The 17992-nt window shown below is 47.4% G+C and overlaps 1 protein-coding gene across 2 annotated transcripts in view; it reads right to left on the bottom strand.

The window, feature by feature from the left end:
* Positions 1 to 17992, bottom strand: part of KIAA1328 (KIAA1328 ortholog) — a 258629-nt gene that overhangs the window by 38413 nt on the left and 202224 nt on the right. For both annotated transcript variants that reach the window (XM_066618101.1, XM_066618102.1), the window contains exon 9: positions 2168 to 2352. In XM_066618101.1, coding sequence (XP_066474198.1) covers positions 2168 to 2352 — 185 coding nt within the window. The remainder of the gene's footprint in view (positions 1 to 2167; positions 2353 to 17992) is intronic.

Raw genomic sequence — 17992 nt, 5'->3', positions numbered from 1 at the left:
ATCCAGAGGGCCAACTGCTTCTCTGGCGGCTTTCCTGCTTCTAACATATTTGAAGAGGTTTTTATTATTTCCCTTAATGTTGCTGGTCATGTGCTTCTCATAGTCTCTCTTGGCCTCCCATATCACCTTCTTACATTTCTTTTGCCACAGTTTATGTTCCTTTTTATTCTCCTCATTAGGGCAAGACTTCCATGTACGGAAGGAAGCTTCCTTGCCCTTTACGGCCTCTCTATCTTGGCTCGTTAGCCATGCAGGCACCCTCCTGGACTTAGTCGAGCCCTTCTTCCTTTGCGGTATACACTTCTGCTGGGCCTCTATTACAGTGGTTTTAAGCAGCCTCCATGCACTCTGGAGAGATTGGACTCTTTTTACCTTCCCTTTCAACCTCCTTCTAACCAGCCTCCTCATTTGAGGGAAGTCCGCCCGTCGGAAGTCAAGGATTTTTGTTAGAGATTTGCCTGGTATTCTTCCCCCAACGTGCACGTCAAAACGGATCACAGCATGATCACTGTTCCCCAACAGCTCCTTAACATTGACATCTCTAACCAGGTCCTGAGTACTGCACAATATTAAAGCCAGAGTCACCTGTCCTCTGGTGGGCTCCATGACTAGCTGCTCTAAGGCACAGTCATTTAGCATGTCAAGGAATCTGGTCTCTCTTTTGTGACCAGAACACAAATTGACCCAGTCTAGATGAGGATAATTGAAGTCCCCCATGATTACAACCCTGTCCTTCCTTGTCACCTGCCTGATCCGTTTCCTCATTTCAAGGTCCCCTTCTGGTTTCGCCCCCAGTATTAAATTGCTCCTCAGGCCTGGTAATTTAACCCACAGAGATTCTACGGGGGAGTTGGACCCGCCTTCAATCTCTGCTTTGCAGGATTCTATCCCTTCCTTAACATAAATGGCCACCCTACCTCCAACCCGCCCCTCCCTGTCCCCCCTGTAGAATTTATAGCCTGGGATTGCGGTATCCCACTGATTCTCTGCATTCCACCAGGTTTCCTTTATGCCCACTATGTCAATGTTTTCCCTTGTCACCAGACATTCCAGTTCTCCCATCTTTGCTCAGAGACTTCGGGCATTTGCATAAAAGCATTTGTACATGGAATGCCCCAGGATGGGCTGCTTATTAGCAACTTTTTCCCTGCATCCTCTCACTGTGCAAAACCGTCTATCACATCCCATCACGCTACCTTTGCCAATTTCTTCTCCTACTCTGCCTTTGTCTTCTTGTTCTCTAACCTCCCCATCATCATCCCATAGGGATGAGGTGTCCTGAACCGGATGCCCCTCGGTTCCTGTCGGTCTTCCCCCAGGGATCAGTTTAAAAGGTGCTCTGCCACCTTTTTAATGTTATGCGCCAGCAGTCTGGTTCCATTCTGGTTCAAGTGGAGCCCGTCCCTCTTGTACAGGCCCTGCTTGTCCCAAAATGTTCCCCAGTGCCTAACAAATCTAGACCCCTCCTCCCTACACCACAATCTCATCCACGCATTGAGATCCCTGATCTCTGCCTGCCTAGCTGGCCCTGCGTGTGGAACAGGTAGCACTTCTGAGAATGCTACCTTTGAGGTCCTGGCCTTCAGCTTCCTACCTAATAGCCTAAATTTGGCCTCCAGGACCTCCTGGCTACACTTGCCCATGTCGTTGGTGCCGACATGCACCACAACCGCTACCTCCTCCTCAGCACTGTCTACCAGCCTGTCTAGACGAGAAGTGATGTCCGCAACCTTCGCATTAGGCAGGCAAGTTGCCATGCGATCCTCACATCCGTCGCAAACCCCCCTCTCTATGTTTCTGATAATTGAAACCCCCACTACAAGAAGCCCCCGACCCCCCTCCTGACGAGGAGTATCCTGAGTGCGTTTGGATATGGGCCCGTCCCCTGGAGAAGGGATCCCCCCTAGGGAATCGTTTCCCTCCTCTCCAGGATGACGTCCTCCAACCCCAAGACTTCTCAAACGGAGAGAAGGGCAGTGACTGGGGCCCTGGCTTCCTCACCCTGCTGCTGAACTCGCACAGATGTTAAACTCGCGGTGCCTTATCTGGCACTTTGTTCCCGAGGCACTTGGTTCCCCAGAGGCCACATGCGCTTCTGCAGAGGATTGAAATCCGCTGGCATATGGAGAAGCCAATCAAGAAACAGAGGAGCAGTGACCACACTTACCTCTTCTTGTCCGGGGGGCTTCCTTCCTTGTGCCCCCCCAAAATGCTACATCTTCCACACGAGCACTGAAGCCTACACTTTTCTTTCCCGAACTGTTCCCTCCACTGCTTCCCGGTGCTCTGCACCCTTTTGCAGATGCTGGTGGCGTTTTTGAAAGGCAGCCTCCACAGCTGAGCTTGGGAGACCTGGAAGGGAGAAAAGGATTCAGGCATCATGTTTCTTTCATTGTTTGTTTTCCCCCTGTCTCAAAAACCACATCAGCTTTGTACAGGAAAAGACATTAAAATATCTGTGAAATAACATGTAACTAACTCCTTGTCCTTCTGGACCAGCGTTTTTCAACCGCTGTGCCGTGGCACACTAGTGTGCCGCGAGGCTGCCTCAGGTGTGCCGCGAGATCAGAGCAGACAGGCAGCAGCCACGCATGCGGGGGAAGCGGCTGCTTTGAGCCTTTGAGCACAGCAGAAGGAAAAGGAGCAGGCAGCCAGCCAGCAAAGGGGCTGGTCACGGCTGCTTTGCTCCTCAGCGAGATGAAGGTTGCAACCCGACCCTGATTTACCTGGGAGTAAGCCCCATTGACTATTATGGGGCTTACTTCTGAGTAGACACGCCTAGGATTGGGTACATAAGAACATAAGAACAGCCCCACTGGATCAGGCCATAGGCCCTGAATCACCAAAGGCTACTGAAAAAACTCCACACTCAGGGAATTAGAGGACAGGTCCTCTCATGGATTGAGAACTGGTTGGAGGCCAGGAAGCAGAGAGTGGGTGTCAATGGGCAATTTTCACAATGGAGAGAGGTGAAAAGCGGTGTGCCCCAAGGATCTGTCCTGGGACCGGTGCTCTTCAACCTCTTCATAAATGACCTGGAGACAGGGTTGAGCAGTGAGGTGGCTAAGTTTGCAGACGACACCAAACTTTTCCGAGTGGTAAAGACCAGAAGTGATTGTGAGGAGCTCCAGAAGGATCTCTACAGACTGGCAGAATGGGCAGCAAAATGGCAGATGCACTTCAATGTCAGTAAGTGTAAAGTTATGCACATTGGGGCAAAAAATCAAAACTTTAGATATAGGCTGATGGGTTCTGAGCTGTCTGTGACAGATCAGGAGAGAAATCTTGGGGTGGTGGTGGACAGGTCGATGAAAGTGTCGACCCAATGTGCAGCGGCAGTGAAGAAGGCCAATTCTATGCTTGGGATCATTAGGAAGGGTATTGAGAACAAAATGGTTAGTATTATAATGCCGTTGTACAAATCTATGGTAAGGCCACACCTGGAGTATTGTGTCCAGTTCTGGTCGCCATCTGGTCGCATCTCAAAAAAGACATAGTGGAAATGGAAAAGGTGCAAAAGAGAGCGACTAAGATGATTACGGGGCTGGGGCACCTTCCTTATGAGGAAAGGCTATGGCGTTTGGGCCTCTTCAGCCTAGAAAAGAGACGCCTGAGGGGGGACATGATTGAGACATACAAAATTATGCAGGGGATGGACAGAGTGGATAGGGAGATGCTCTTTACACTCTCACATAATACCAGAACCAGGGGACATCCACTAAAATTGAGTGTTGGGCGGGTTAGGACAGACAAAAGAAAATATTTCTTTACTCAGCGTGTGGTCGGTCTGTGGAACTCCTTGCCACAGGATGTGGTGCTGGCGTCTAGCCTAGACGCCTTTAAAAGGGGATTGGACAAGTTTCTGGAGGAAAAATCCATTATGGGGTACAAGCCATGATGTGTATGCGCAACCTCCTGATTTTAGAAATGGGTTATGTCAGAATGCCAGATGCAAGGGAGGGCACCAGGATGAGGTTATCTGGTGTGCTTCCTGGGGCATTTGGTGGGCTGCTGTGAGATACAGGAAGCTGGACTAGATGGGCCTATGGCCTGATCCAGTGGAACTGTTCTTATGTTCTTATGTAAGAGAGTTTTTGCTGTGGGGAGAGGGTGATCTGGTCTACAAAGTGCTTTTCCTACAACCAGGCCACAGAAGAATAAATTCTGTTACTAACTGGTTAGAAATATAGGATTTCAGGCCTATATTTAAGATACAGTTGGAATGAAGAACAAACCCTCTTAAGATGCAGAATGAGACCCTAATCCTGGCTCCCAGAAAATCAACCTGACTCCAAAGGTTTGCAATAAACATCTCTTCTTCCAAAGCCACACTGGAGTCTCCCTCTTTCACCCAGGAGTTTTGGTGCAATTAGCACCATTTAAAAGATCCTTAAGAAGCCAGTCCTTATTCTGGCACTTTCTAGGTTTCCAGGGTAAAGCTTTAATTAGAAATGATGGCCCTATTTTCTGAAGAGGGCGACCTTTGACTTGCAAAATTAGTGGGAGGAAGTTACTTTTCTGGAACACTCAAATGGCTTCTCTTGACAAGGCAAGGTTACCTCTAGGATGGAATATTGCTTTCAGGGTTGAGTAGCACTACAAGTGGCAGAGAGAGGAAAAAAATTAAATTGCTAATTTTAAAGGACAGAATGGAAAGGAACTTAAAAAAAAATGTACAGCATAGCAAGCTTGGCTAACAAGGCCTTGGGGTCTGACCCTTCAGCTCTTGAGTGAGCAGAAGCCTGGAGACCAGAAGTTAAGAAAGAAAAGGATTAATAACGAGCAAGTATTTCAAGGGCGCCAACACTGTCGGGCTTCCAAATACGAGGCAGGCTTCTGTACGGAGGGGGAGGAGAATGGAAGTCAGCAGGAGAAAATCCACCGTTGCCATCCCCAGCTGCTGCTTCCTTTGGAAGAGGTTTTTCTGGGAAGATTATGAGCCCCCTGGGAACAGAGGCCTTGCTAGTAGGTAGAAATAAATCAATACTGTAAACTGCCTTGGAACCTTCCGATGGGAGGGGAAATGTGAGATCAAATATTTAAAATTATAGTTGGCATCCTTCAGTCTCGGAAGACTCTGGTATCGCGCTCTGAATGGTGGTTCTGGAACAGAGTGTCCTCTCCAGTGCGCAAAGCCTGGGTAAGGTAGATATGGAGGATAGACTGTTACCCATGCAGCAAATCCCCCCTCTCCACGTCGCTGAAATGGTCCAATGGAAAGGCAGAGGCCAATACGGTTAGTTCCAGCGGCGTTGCAGGAGTTGCCAGAACGTGACTGTGTTCAGCCATGAACTGCCTCAGGGACTCCAGCTCTGGATTTTGCGTTGAGGTTGACTCCTGAAGCCTTTTCCACAACTGGATGTAGCCACAAGGCAGTGGAGGTTTGGGATCAGAGTTTTCCTTCTCTCAGATGAGCTGCCTTCCCAGGCTGACGGGTCCCATCTACCCGGTGGCTGTTTAGTCGCCTCTTACAACAAGTACAGCCAAACTGAGGGCCTATTCTTATCCCCCAGCCCCTAGGGGTTAAATATTTAAAATAAATAAATAAATTGCCCAAAGTGGCAAAAGCTCTTGACCACGCCTGCCACTTCCTTTCGGGAAGGCTGACTGGCCAAGGTGGATCACCTTCTCCTGCCCCACCTGCACAGCTGCAAAGGAAACAATACAAGCCTACCACCCATTTTGCAAGCACCACCCCCTCCTCTTTCACTTGCTGTAACTTCTTTGGGCATTTTTCTCATTGCTTTTCCACTTCCTTCAAGTACCTTCTCAAATTGTACCTTTTTCATGCGGCCTCTGACTTACTCCTAAACCTCATCCCCAACTGTAACAAGGTTTTATCCTTCCTTCCCTCTTTTGCCTCCCCCTTGCCTGTGCTTGGGGCTTTCCTTGGGGCTGGGGGCCTGTCTGTTTTTGACCTGGATGTTCCAGTGGTGCAGTGGCTAGGGTGTTAAACTAGACTTTGGGAGACCTGGATTTAAATCCCTACCTCATCCATGGAGATCACTCACGGTGCTCAGGCCAGGCTCTTAGCCTAGCTGACCTCACAGGCTGTGGTGAGGCCAAATGTACACCATCTCTGGAGGAGGAAGTGTGGGACAGAAATGAAAAAAACCAAAATATAAAGTGTGCTCACTGTATGGAAGGTTCACGTCCAGAGACTATGTGCCTACCAAGACTTGTTGCTGTGGAGCAACTATGGAAGGGGATGGCTTATGTCTGACCTCTGAGCTACCCTGGGCTCCTGGCCAGCCTCCATGCCCGAGGCAGGCCACGCTCTGCTCCATTCACAGGCAGGGAGCTGAGCCTTTGGCATGACCCCAGACTCTCTTAAGTAAATCAGAAAGGCACCACGTGAGCTCATGGAGCTATTTACACAGTAATGCAATAATTTCACAAGCTGCCTTGAGCTGCCTGTGGAAAACTGGCAGTTGACATAAACTTATTTCCAACATTTACATCATGCCTCTCTAGGCACTTGATACAGCTTGCAACAAAAGTAACAAACAATAATATTTTAATTTTTAAATCAGGCTTTTCTAAAACACAAAAACCCTGCAGCATCACTTCTCGTGCACCACACACACACACACACACACACACACACTCGGCAGCAATTCAATAGCCCAGCCTCAGATACCCAAAGCCTCGCAAATCAGATTTCAGAGGTTCAAGGGTGAAGTCCCTTCAAGAGATTGTTCTACTACCTCAGAAGCTCTTGCTTCTTCTTACAAATGTTCCCACCCTACCACACCATCTTTACCAGCTCAAGAGGGGTACAGTAGGGGAAGAGAGTGATGTTCTGAGACATGTTTGTTAACAATGCACATGTTCTCTGAGACACACATGCTCAGAGGCTTTGGGATCACGTGCGCCCCACTCCCAAAATGGTACCAAAGACAAGGGAGTCAGAGTCTCAATGTAACACAAACTCATGCAGTTTATTGAGGGGATTATTTAGCACTGGGGCGGGGGGGCAGATGTCAAACAAGGCAGTACTAAATGGTGAAATTGATGCCACTCTACAGCTAGAAGATGTGTAGTACAATGTCTGCATGGGGATTTAGGGAAGAGAACTTGTGACTCTTACTGGGTTCTGAGTTTTAACTGATTCTAATACAGGGGTCTCCAAACTTTTTGGTCAGAGGGATGCATCAAATATCTGGCATGGTGTGGAGGGCCGAAAAAAAATTTAAATATAAAATTTAAATAACTAAATTAGAGATGCAACTTAGATGAGTGAACAAATTAATGAATGGGCTCATTCATTCAACCTCTCTGGCCCTCAGAACACCCTCCAGACACAATCAGAGCACAGTTCTGGTCATGTTCAGTTGAGTGGGCCAGAGGCTTTCGGGGGACAAGAGGTTGGCCACGGGCCGGATAGAGGCTTGCTGCGGGCTGTATCTGGCCCCCGGGCCGGGATTTGGAAACCCCTGCTCTAAAACAAGCAGGAGAAGGGTAGAGGAACCCTAAGGCAGCCACAGAGCAACAGAAATGGCTGAGATGTAGTGGCCTGGCTGCAGCTTGGCTGCAATGAGGGAGAGGGAAGAGAAAGGAGCGCACCAGCTCTCTGTGTGCTGACCTGCAATTACAGCTGTGGAGTTGAGTTCTAGATGTCCAAATCAAAACTTTAGATATAGACTGATGGGTTCTGAGCTGTCTGGGGTGGTGGTGGACAGGTCAATGAAAGTGTCCACCCAATGTGTGGCGGCAGTGAAGAAGGCCAATTCTATGCTTGGGATCATTAGAAAAGGTATTGAGAACAAAACGGCTAATATTATAATGCCGTTGTACAAATCGATGGTAAGGCCACACCTGGAGTATTGTGTCCAGTTCTGGTCGCTGCATCTCAAAAAAGACATAGTGGAAATGGAAAAGGTGCAAAAGAGAGCGACTAAGATGATTGCTGGGCTGGGGCACCTTCCTTATGAGGAAAGGTTACGGCATTTGGGCCTCTTCAGCGTAGAAAAGAGACACCTGAGGGGGGACATGATTGAGACATACAAAATTATGAAGGGGATGGACAGAGTGGATAGGGAGATGCTCTTTACACTCTCACATAACACCAGAACCAGGGGACATCCACTAAAATTGAGTGTTGGGAGAGTTAGAACAGACAAAAGAAAATATTTCTTTACTCAGCGTGTGGTCAGTCTGTGGAACTCCTTGCCACAGGATGTGGTGATGGCGTCTAGCCTGGACGCCTTTAAAAGGGGATTGGACAAGTTTCTGGAGGAAAAATCCATTACAGGGTACAAGCCATGATGTGTATGTGCAACCTCCTGATTTTAGAAATTGGCTATGTCAGATGCAAGGGAGGGCACCAGAGTGAGGTCTCTTGTTATCTGGTGTGCTCCCTGGGGCATTTGGTGGGCCGCTGTGAGATACAGGAAGCTGGACTAGATGGGCCTATGGCCTGATCCAGTGGGGCTGTTCTTATGTTCTTAATACTTCAAGCCCCTGCCAAGAAGGGAAACCAAAGTACCACTCACCTAAATGGTGTTTATAGGAATGCTTTGAATCAAATATAAAATCAAAAGGACCTTGGAGTTCATGCCAAATTGGTCAAGAGGGCCAAATCTAAGGGCACTTGAAAGCTGACCTGTGGGCTTCTGCCCTTACTGGCTAAAACCAAGAAAAGGGGATGGAGGGAGAAAAGGGTTGCAAGGTCAACAGCAAATGAGGTGCATGCAAGAGGAAAGAGGGGCTGGCACCAACTCTTCCTCAGCTTAAAATTACCAGCTATACAGAATTGAAACCGCACACCTCTGCCTCCTGTGTATCCACAGAGAGGCGCCCGGAAAAGCCCCTGGGCAAGATAGTCAGGTCCCTGTGCTTGATCTGCGGAAAAGGTCCCTGTGCTTGATCTGTAGGAAACCTTTCCAAGCACAGACCATAGCAAGAGAGAAAAGGTGACATCATCTGAGAAAACAAGGGACTGGGACAGTTGGAGGAGAGATGGTCATGGGCAGAAGTGTAATGGGGTATAAAAGCAGAGAGGGGGAAGGTCCTCAAGGGATGGGAAGGGGAGGCTGCACTGTCGTGTTCTCTTGTCATGCAAAAACAGCCCAGACATATTCTAAGTGATATCACTAGCACAATATCCATAACAGCAACAATTATTGCCATTAAGAAGGGGAGTGGTCTGCTATGGCTGGAGTGATGGAACAGGTGAGTGATTTGGGCAACAGAGTAGTGGATGGAGGTGAGGGGGACTGAGGTGTGACCCTGGAAGATCAAAGAGAAGCAGGCTGCCATCAGAGCAAGAGGTGGCGAGGGTGTGACCTTGCTTCTCTTTCTCCAGTGGCCAGGAGGCAGATGAGAAGGCCAGAGAGGTCAGTGGCAGAGCAGTGGCTCTGCAGTCAGAGGGGCCAAGGGAAAAAAGGGCTGACTTTAAAATGCTTAAAATATTTGGGGTTTCAATGAGAGGGCCTTCTCACACATAATTCCTACCCACAACAAACAAACTGGCGATGAACCAATCAGGCGCTCCTAATAGTTCCACCCACATGGCCTACTCTGTGGTGATCCCAAACGCTGGTATATTTATCAGCCTCCTTCTCATGCTTCCTTTTGAAAGCAAACAAAACACCCCCATTTCACTACACTTGTAGCAGCTGAATATTCTTCTTGCCATTACCACTGTGCTTGTTACACAACTTGTTACACAACCACTGTGCTTTTAAATTTTTTGCATACAATTTAACTATATTTTGCAAGCTGCCCTGCGACCTGTGTTGAAAGGTAGATTATTAATAATATATATCAATAGAAGTAACTCCAGTTTGTTGGGTATCAGGGAGTCAGACACGATAATATTTCTAGGTGAAACAACGATATTGGATAAAGATACTGGCAAAGAGCTAAAGAGACAGAGCAATCCAGCAGTGATAACACAAAAAATGACTGCCTCAGTGTAAAATGACACCCAAACACTCCTTTCCTAAACTCTGCCCCAGCTAAACCCCGGGGGATAAGAATAGGCCCTCAGTTCGGCTGTACTTGTTGTAAGAGGTCTGGAGGTCTGGTCTAGAGAGTAGAGCCTCCATTTGCCTGAAGATAACATCCACAAGGTTGCCAGTTCGAGGCCACCGGCACCATGCGACCTTGAAGCAGCTGACAAGCTGAAACCGAGCTATTTCCATCTGCTCTGAGCGTGGGAGGATGGAGGCCAGAATGTGAAGCCAGACCGGAATGAAACATCTTGAATGTAGTGGTTCTTGAAAGATAGAACCTTCTTTCAATTGTAAAAATCCCTACGGGGATTTAAATAGCCTGCCTATGTAAACCGCCTTGAATAAAGTCTTGAATAAAGACCAAGAGAGGCGGTATATAAATACCTGTATTATTATTATTTATTATTATTAAGAGGTGACTAAACAGCCACCGGGTAGATGGGACTCGTTAGCCTGGGAAGGCAGCTCATCTGAGAGAAGGAAAACTCTGATCCCAAACCTCCATTGCCTTGTGGTTACATCCAGTTATGGAAAAGGCTTCAGGAGTCAACTTCGAGGCAAATTCTGGAGCCGGAGTCCCTGAGGCAGTTCATGGCTGAACACAGTCACGTTCTGGTAACTCCTGCGATGCCACTGGAACCAACCGTACTGGCTTCTGCCTTTCCATTGGACCATTTCAGCGATTTGGAGAGGGGGGATTTGCTGCATGGGAAACAGTCTATCCTCCATATCTACCTTACCCAGGCTTTGCGCACTGGAGAGGACACTCCGTTCCAGAACCACCATTCAGAGCGCAATTCAATAGTCTTCCGAGACTGAAGGATGCCAACAACAGCCCCAGCTAAAAGGACCACCCAGCACTGCATGGTAGGTGTCCATAGCCAGATATCCCCATTATGAAGGAATGGCAACTTCTAAAATGTTGTTCCGTGCCATTGAAGACTTGCTAGGATTTGCGTTCCTTAAGAAGTAGCTGGGGGGGAGAGAAGGGGGGAACCGGTAACCTTTTGTTTTATTGAATTAAAATGCCACAGAAATGCTGATGTAGTCTTCAGAGACTAAAATACTTTTACGAAGAAGAATAGCTGTCATTTATTAGACACAAAGAACAATTATTTGATAGGATGCTTTCTGACAAAAAGCAGATTGGTATTCTCGTCATAGAAAAAGGCATTGTAGGGGGGGAAAAAGAAAGAAACCCCAGCTCAGACCTCGGAGACTTGAATAATTTAAAGCTGCATTTGGTGCAATTTGAATTTTTCTTTAGGGAGGCAAAGTTAAATACCTTTAATTTGTTCTAATTATTTCAAATTTGCAAGTTAATTATGGCTGATCATTAAATAACAAAAAGGACTATCATCTCCATAGAGTTTTACCTCCTACCCTCTGCATTACTTAAGCTCGATTTTAGTATGCATGAATTAACTTTCTAAATAATCGCACGGTTTGACTAAATGGCTCAGTAAAATGAGCTCTGATCCTCAGAATAAGCATTAATGGACATTAGGAAGACTATTGGGACCCATGTTGCTTACATTATAAGTATTTTTAATGGGGTCTTATTTACTAATCTTTATACACTGCTCAAGTCAGGGCACTAATACAGCTTCATTAGTCTGCTTTAGTAGAGAGGGAAGATGTCACTTTTTCAAAACACTAAAACCAAAGTCCTCTCAGAGGTAGCTAAATTCCTTTCCAAATTAATGCCAGCCAAGTATGATAGAATTTAACTTGTTTGAGCTGCATATCCTGACGAATCAATCTAGCATAATGGCCACCATGGTCCGCAAACACCTTTTTACAGAGCTATCCATGTGCTAAGTAGCCTAAGCGGCAAGAGAGAAGCTCTCCTCCTGGCCGCAGAGCAGCACTTACTGTCAACACCCCGAAGCTTGTGCCAGGCTCCGACTCAGCATTCAGCACTCGGCTGGCTGCTTCCCAGCCATGAATTCTGAGTTTGGAGGCTCACCTCTTCCTGAACCCTGATCTAGTCATACATTTTGCATGGCTCATCAGAGGCACCCAGAGAACATTAAGCCAGCAAAGCACTGAAAAGCCAATGAGCACAAGGACAGCAGAGCAGACCCGCTCAGGCTGATATTCAGCAGATGGCTGCTAGAAGTGAGCCCTCCTGTGCCCAGCAGAGACCACAGACTTAAGCGCTTAGCCACTGACAGACTGACCAGCTGCACGGATTGCCCTGCCCCCTGGTCTTAATTGGCTACTGTTATGCTTCCAGTTGTCAAGCACCATGAGGTGTGGTGGCTCCATTTTTGGCTTTAGAGGTATGTAAGCAACGATGCTGATGAAGACATATCACAGTACATCTGACAATGCCAGAGTGAGTCTGTCCATCTGGAGAAGTGTTAAGTCTGTCATTCTGCCACAGAACCTCTTGTTCTACCAGGCAGAGATAGCTAAAACCAGGGGGCAAAATCCACAATTAAATCAGTATGCCTACATTTCTGCAGATTTAATCCCCCAGCTGAAGTTCATTGGCCCAACTCTTCTATTTCAAAGAGGGTGGGTTCCAGTCAGACCCCACAAGACCATTCCAAGGATCTCTACAGAAGAGCTGGCACAGCAAAAGCTCAACAGTTTGGACAAGCACCTAAAGGCTGCTTCAAAGGTTGGGGCCTGCAGACAGGGCTTCCTTCCCATACCTAAAGAATCATTGGGGGGGGGGGCGCCCCAATTTGAGTCATACAAATTGCAGCTTTTCCAAAGAGCCATGTGGGCTCCTTAGCACAGTATTCATGATCATGCTGCAGCATGGGAAATCTAGTCTCCATGCACACTCCAAAAGGTTCAGAGACTTTGAGAAGGTTACATGAACACAGCACAGATCACTTCCTCCCTCTCCAATCTGACTTCTATGCAGGGTGACCAGATGTTGGAGGGCCAGACCCAGAGGGTGTTTGTCAATGGCTTTGTGTCAACCTGGAGGGCAGTTTCGAGTGGGGTACCCAAGGGCTCTGTCTTGGGCCCGGTTCTCTTTAATATCTTCATCAATGACTTGGATGAGGGGATACGAGGGAGCGTCATCAAATTAGCAGATGACACCAAACTGGAAGGAGTAGCAAACACAATAGAAGACAATAGAAGCCTTCAGGAAGACCTGGACAAAATGGAATACTGGGCTGAAAGGAATAGGCTGAAGTTCAACAGAGAGAAATGCAAAGTTCTGCACTTGGGGAAAAAAACAACCAAAGATGCAGGTATAAAATCGGAATATTTGGCATACAAAATTCTTGCAGCAGTTGTCATATATAAAAACATAGTTTTGTAGTCTTTCTGAATCGAATCATCCAAAATTCCCAACAAAAAAACTTCTGGTTTCATTTGTAAATTTACCTTAAGCATTTGCTGGTGCATCAAAGTCCAATATTTTTTTTTTGCTTTTGTACAGGTCCACCGCATATTTTAAAAAAGGTAAGTAAGTGTAAAGTCATGCACATCGGGGCAAAAAATCAAAACTTCACATATAGGCTGATGGGTTCTGAGCTGTCTTTGACAGATCAGGAGACAGATCTTGGGGGGGGGGGGTGGACAGGTCGATGAAAGTGTCGACCCAATGTGCGGCGGCAGTAAAGAAGGCCAATTCTATGCTTGGGATAATTAAGAAGGGTACTGAGAACAAAACGGCTAATATTGTAATGCCGTTGTACAAATTGATGGTAAGGCCACACCTGGAGTATTGCGTCCAGTTCTGTTTGCCACATCTCAAAAAGGATATAGTAGAGATGGAAAAGGTGTAGAAGAGAGCAACCAAAATGATTACTGGGTTGAGGCACCTCCCTTACAAGGAAAGACTACAGCGTTTGCGCCTCTTCAGCCTAGAAAAGAGACACCTGAGGGGGGACATGATTGAGACATACAAAATTATGCAGGGGCTGGATAAATCAATAAGGGGATTTTCTTTCCCCTCTCACATAACACTAGAACCAGGGGACATCCACTAAAATTGAGTGCAGACAAAATTAGGACAGACAAAAGAAAATATTTCTTTACCCAGCATGTAATTAGTCTGCAGAACTCCTTGCAACAGGATGTGGTGATGGCATCTGGCCTGCATGCCTTTAAAAGGGGACTGGACAAATTTCTGAAGGAGAAATCCATCACGGATTACAAGTCATGATGGGGATGTGCAACCTCTTGATTTTAGAGGTAGACTACCTCAGAATGCCCGATGCGAGGGAGGGCACCAGGATGCTGGTCTCCTATTGTCTTGTGTGTTCCCTGATGCATCTGGTGGGCCACTATGAGATGCAGGAGGCTGGATTGGATGGGCTTTGGGTTTGATCCAGCAGGGTTTTTCTTATGTTCTTAAATGCAGTGACTTTTATCCAAAAATTGCATGAGCCTCCTGACTCACACCCTAATGCACCTGAATTTATCATCAGAGTTCACATAAAACTGTTCACTCCAAGATGCAAACGACAGGGGAAGCCTGGGGAGGACGGCAGGAGAGATCCCTTCCCTTCAATCACACAAGTCACTTGGAACTGATGCAATTCCATTTGCCTTCCCTGGTCAACTGGCCCCTCTTCACTGCAGCTTCCTTCCAGCAGGGATGCTAATATCTTTTGCTGTGGGAGAGCAGTCGTTGTAGGTTCAGATTACAGTCACTCACCATCACATGGCATCAGAAGTCTAATAAACATTCACTCTTCCCCTCCCACTCCTTCTTGCAGATAACAGAAGAACTAACCAACTACTACTCAGGGTGCAGGCTGGCTTGGAAGCTCTATGCATGGTAGGCTCTCTCTATAACTTGTTCAGTTCTACTGAATTTTACTATCCTAGCTAACTTGCTGGACAAGTCCTCCCCCTGACCTGCTGCCACCTCGGTATGAACAGCTGTCCTGTGGTACTTGTGAGAGTAGAGGGAGAGAAAGAGAGGAGAAGGGGCTCTGGCCTAGTCAGAGACGCTCAGGATGTCTACTGTAGCCTTCAGGTTTCCTGTTAAGAACTGTTTGTATGTCTTTCCTACATGTCTCACTTCAGGAAACAGTCGCAGGACTCTCTACAGGGAGCTTCAATCAAGTGCCAACCTGGGATGATGTTCCTTTTCAGAAAATGACACAATGCACATTTAAACACCAACAATATTATCAACAGGGCCTGTTTTTCACTGAGGGGCTTGACCAGTGTCTGGGCACCACCACTTACCACTGCAGGTGGGGTGTCACATGATTGAATGTTCCACCATACAAAAAAATACTCTTGCACATGGAAAACTGGTACATCAGGGAGAAGAGTTCCAGTCTCACCTTCCTGCCAGAATGATTTGGGCAACAGAGTACTGGGTGGAGGTGAGGGGGACTGAGGGTTTTCTTATTTGTGGAATACCCTGGGCTCGATCTGCCCACCCCCTGCCCCCATCATTCCCCCATTCTGCCCTCACTCACCATGTTCCAAATCCTGCACTGAACTTATCTGGTCCAGCAGGCATCCTTTGCTCCACCTGAGCATGTAGGAAGGCTCCTGTTTCCCGCCAGCGCACCAGATAGTAACACCACTGGAAAGTGCTTTACAGTGCTATTGCGACTGCATAAACCAGTGGAAATGGATTCCATCTGCACTGAAGATGGATAGGACTGGGTCAAAGGTCAAAGCTTGCAGAGCAGAACAGGACACCAAGACCTCTTTCAAAACCTGCACATTAAGGCAAAGTCTTCACCTCCTTATCCCAGGAAAAACAGAATTAAACGGATCTTTAAAATTGAGGCTAGCACATCCTCTCCATCCTCTCCAATGCCTTGTCCTAATTTTGCTACAAAAATCAATCATGTTTTGATCCTCCTCTTCAAAAATGTCGGCCCTAATTGGTTGCCCTAATAAACAGCAAAATGATTAGAAATTATCCTCTCTCGCCCCAGGAAAATAAATCTCAGGAGCCCCCCCTGCTGCCACCCAGGCAACAGCTCGGAAGAGATTCACATCGAAGTCAGACCTGGCACACTTTAAGTGGAACAATATGCCAGGAATCTGCGCGTGGCCTTTCATACAGAGCAGAGCAGGGCAGCTGCTACCCCAGCGAGCTGGCCTGTCAGCCTTCACAAAAGAAAGTCATGTAAATGTCGAGTCACAGGTACATAAACAATCCTTTGAGAGCGGAGCCCACGTATCTGCAGAAACCTGTCTGACTCCTGGTTGTGAAAGCACTGCATGGACTGACAGAACAGCCTCTGCCAAACTGAGTTTCTGACCTAAATCCCACCTTCTGCAACAATTGGAGGGCAGGTCCTCTCCTGATTAGGAACTGGTTGAGGTCCAGGAAGCAGAGAGTGGGTGTCAATGGGCAATTTTCACAAAGGAGAAGGTGGAAAGTGGAGTGCCCCAAGAATCTGTCCTGGGACCGGTGCTCTTCAACCTCTTCATAAATGACCTGGCTAAGCAGCAAGGTGGCCAAGTTTGCAGATGACACCAAACTTTTCTGAGTGGTGAAGACCAGAAGAGACTGTGAAGAGCTCCAGAAGGATCTCTCCAAACTGGGAGACTGGACAGCAAAATGGCAGATGCGTGTCAATGTAAGTAAGTGTAAAGTCATACACATTGGGGCAAAAAATCAAAACTTCACATATAGGCTGATGGGTTCTGAGCTGCCTGTAACAGATCAGGAGAGAGATCTTGGGGTGGTGGTAGACAAGTTGATGAAAGTGTCGACTCAATGTGCGGCAGCGGTAAAGGTCAATTCTATGCTTGAGATAATTAGGAAAGGCATTGAGAATAAGACAGCTAATATTGTAATGCCATTGTACAAATCGATGGTGAGGCCACACCTGGAATATGGCATCCAGTTCTGGTTGCCACATCTTAAAAAGGACATAGCTGAGATGGAAAAGGTGCAAAAGAGAGCAACCAAAACAATTACTGGGCTGGGGCACCTTCCCTGTGAGGAAAGGCTACAACGTTTGGGCCTCTTCACTCTAGAAAAGAGGCGCCTGAGGGGGGACATGATGGAGACATACAAAATCATGCAGGGATGGACAGATTGAATAGAGAGACGCTCTTTTCCCTCTCGCATAACACTAGAACCAGTGGACATTCACAAAAGTTGAGTGTTGGGAGAGTTAGGACAGAGAGAAGAAAATATTTCTTTATCCAGCATGTGATTAGTTTGTGGAACTGCTTGCCACAGGATGTAGAGATGGCATCTTGCCTGGATGCCTTTAAGAGGGGATTGGACAAATTTTTGGAGGAAAAGTTCATTAAGGGTTACAAGTCATAGTAGGTATGTGCAAGCTCTTGATCTTAGAGGCAGGCTGCCTCTCATTGCCAGATGCAGGGGAGGGGACTGGGACCCATATTGTGTCTGTTGTCTTGTGTGCTCCCTGGGGCATTTGGTGGGCCACTGTGAGATAAACAAAGCTGGACTAGATGGGCCTATGGCCTGATCCAGTGGGGCTGTTCTTATGTTCTTATTAGTCAGAACCAACTGGCTCTTGTGGTACTTAAAACCAGTAAATAGTAAATAAAATGTTTGGGCTGTTCAGGAGAAACTAGGAGGAGGCATTTAAGACAGACAAGATGGGAGATGGAACTAGGCGGGTGTACTTGTTTCAAAGCCCGCCCCCCCCAGATGAGCGTTCCAGTGAACTTACAGAGGAAGACAGCTTACAGGAAGTGCTGGAGATAGTGCAGCAGCAGAAGCAGCACATCTGCTCAGAAGTCCACAGAACTGCAGTAGCATACAGAGCAAGCGGCCGGGGGGGCAGCTGCAGGTGATGCACCCGGGGGGGTGTAACAACTGCACCACTGACGCTCCTGCCGAGCGGATGCCTGCACCACTTTGGGGGCAGATGCCCTCCCCAAGCCCCTGAACGGCTGGAAACAGCCACCCTGGAAGTCATTTGGTGGTGCATGAGATCCTGGAAGCGATTTGGCAGCATGGATGCCTAGGACACCACTCCAAGACAGAACCATGACTGCACAACACTAGAGCAGAAAGGGTTTGGGGAAGAAAAACAAGGGGTTCCTTTCCAGTGAGATTAAGGCTGAGATGTTGGCTAAACAACTGGACCTATACT

Source organism: Tiliqua scincoides, chromosome 2 (assembly GCF_035046505.1).
Source record: "Tiliqua scincoides isolate rTilSci1 chromosome 2, rTilSci1.hap2, whole genome shotgun sequence".
Taxonomy (NCBI): domain Eukaryota; kingdom Metazoa; phylum Chordata; class Lepidosauria; order Squamata; family Scincidae; genus Tiliqua; species Tiliqua scincoides.
Note: the sequence above shows the minus strand (reverse complement) of the source record. Positions and strands in the feature narration are given on the sequence as shown.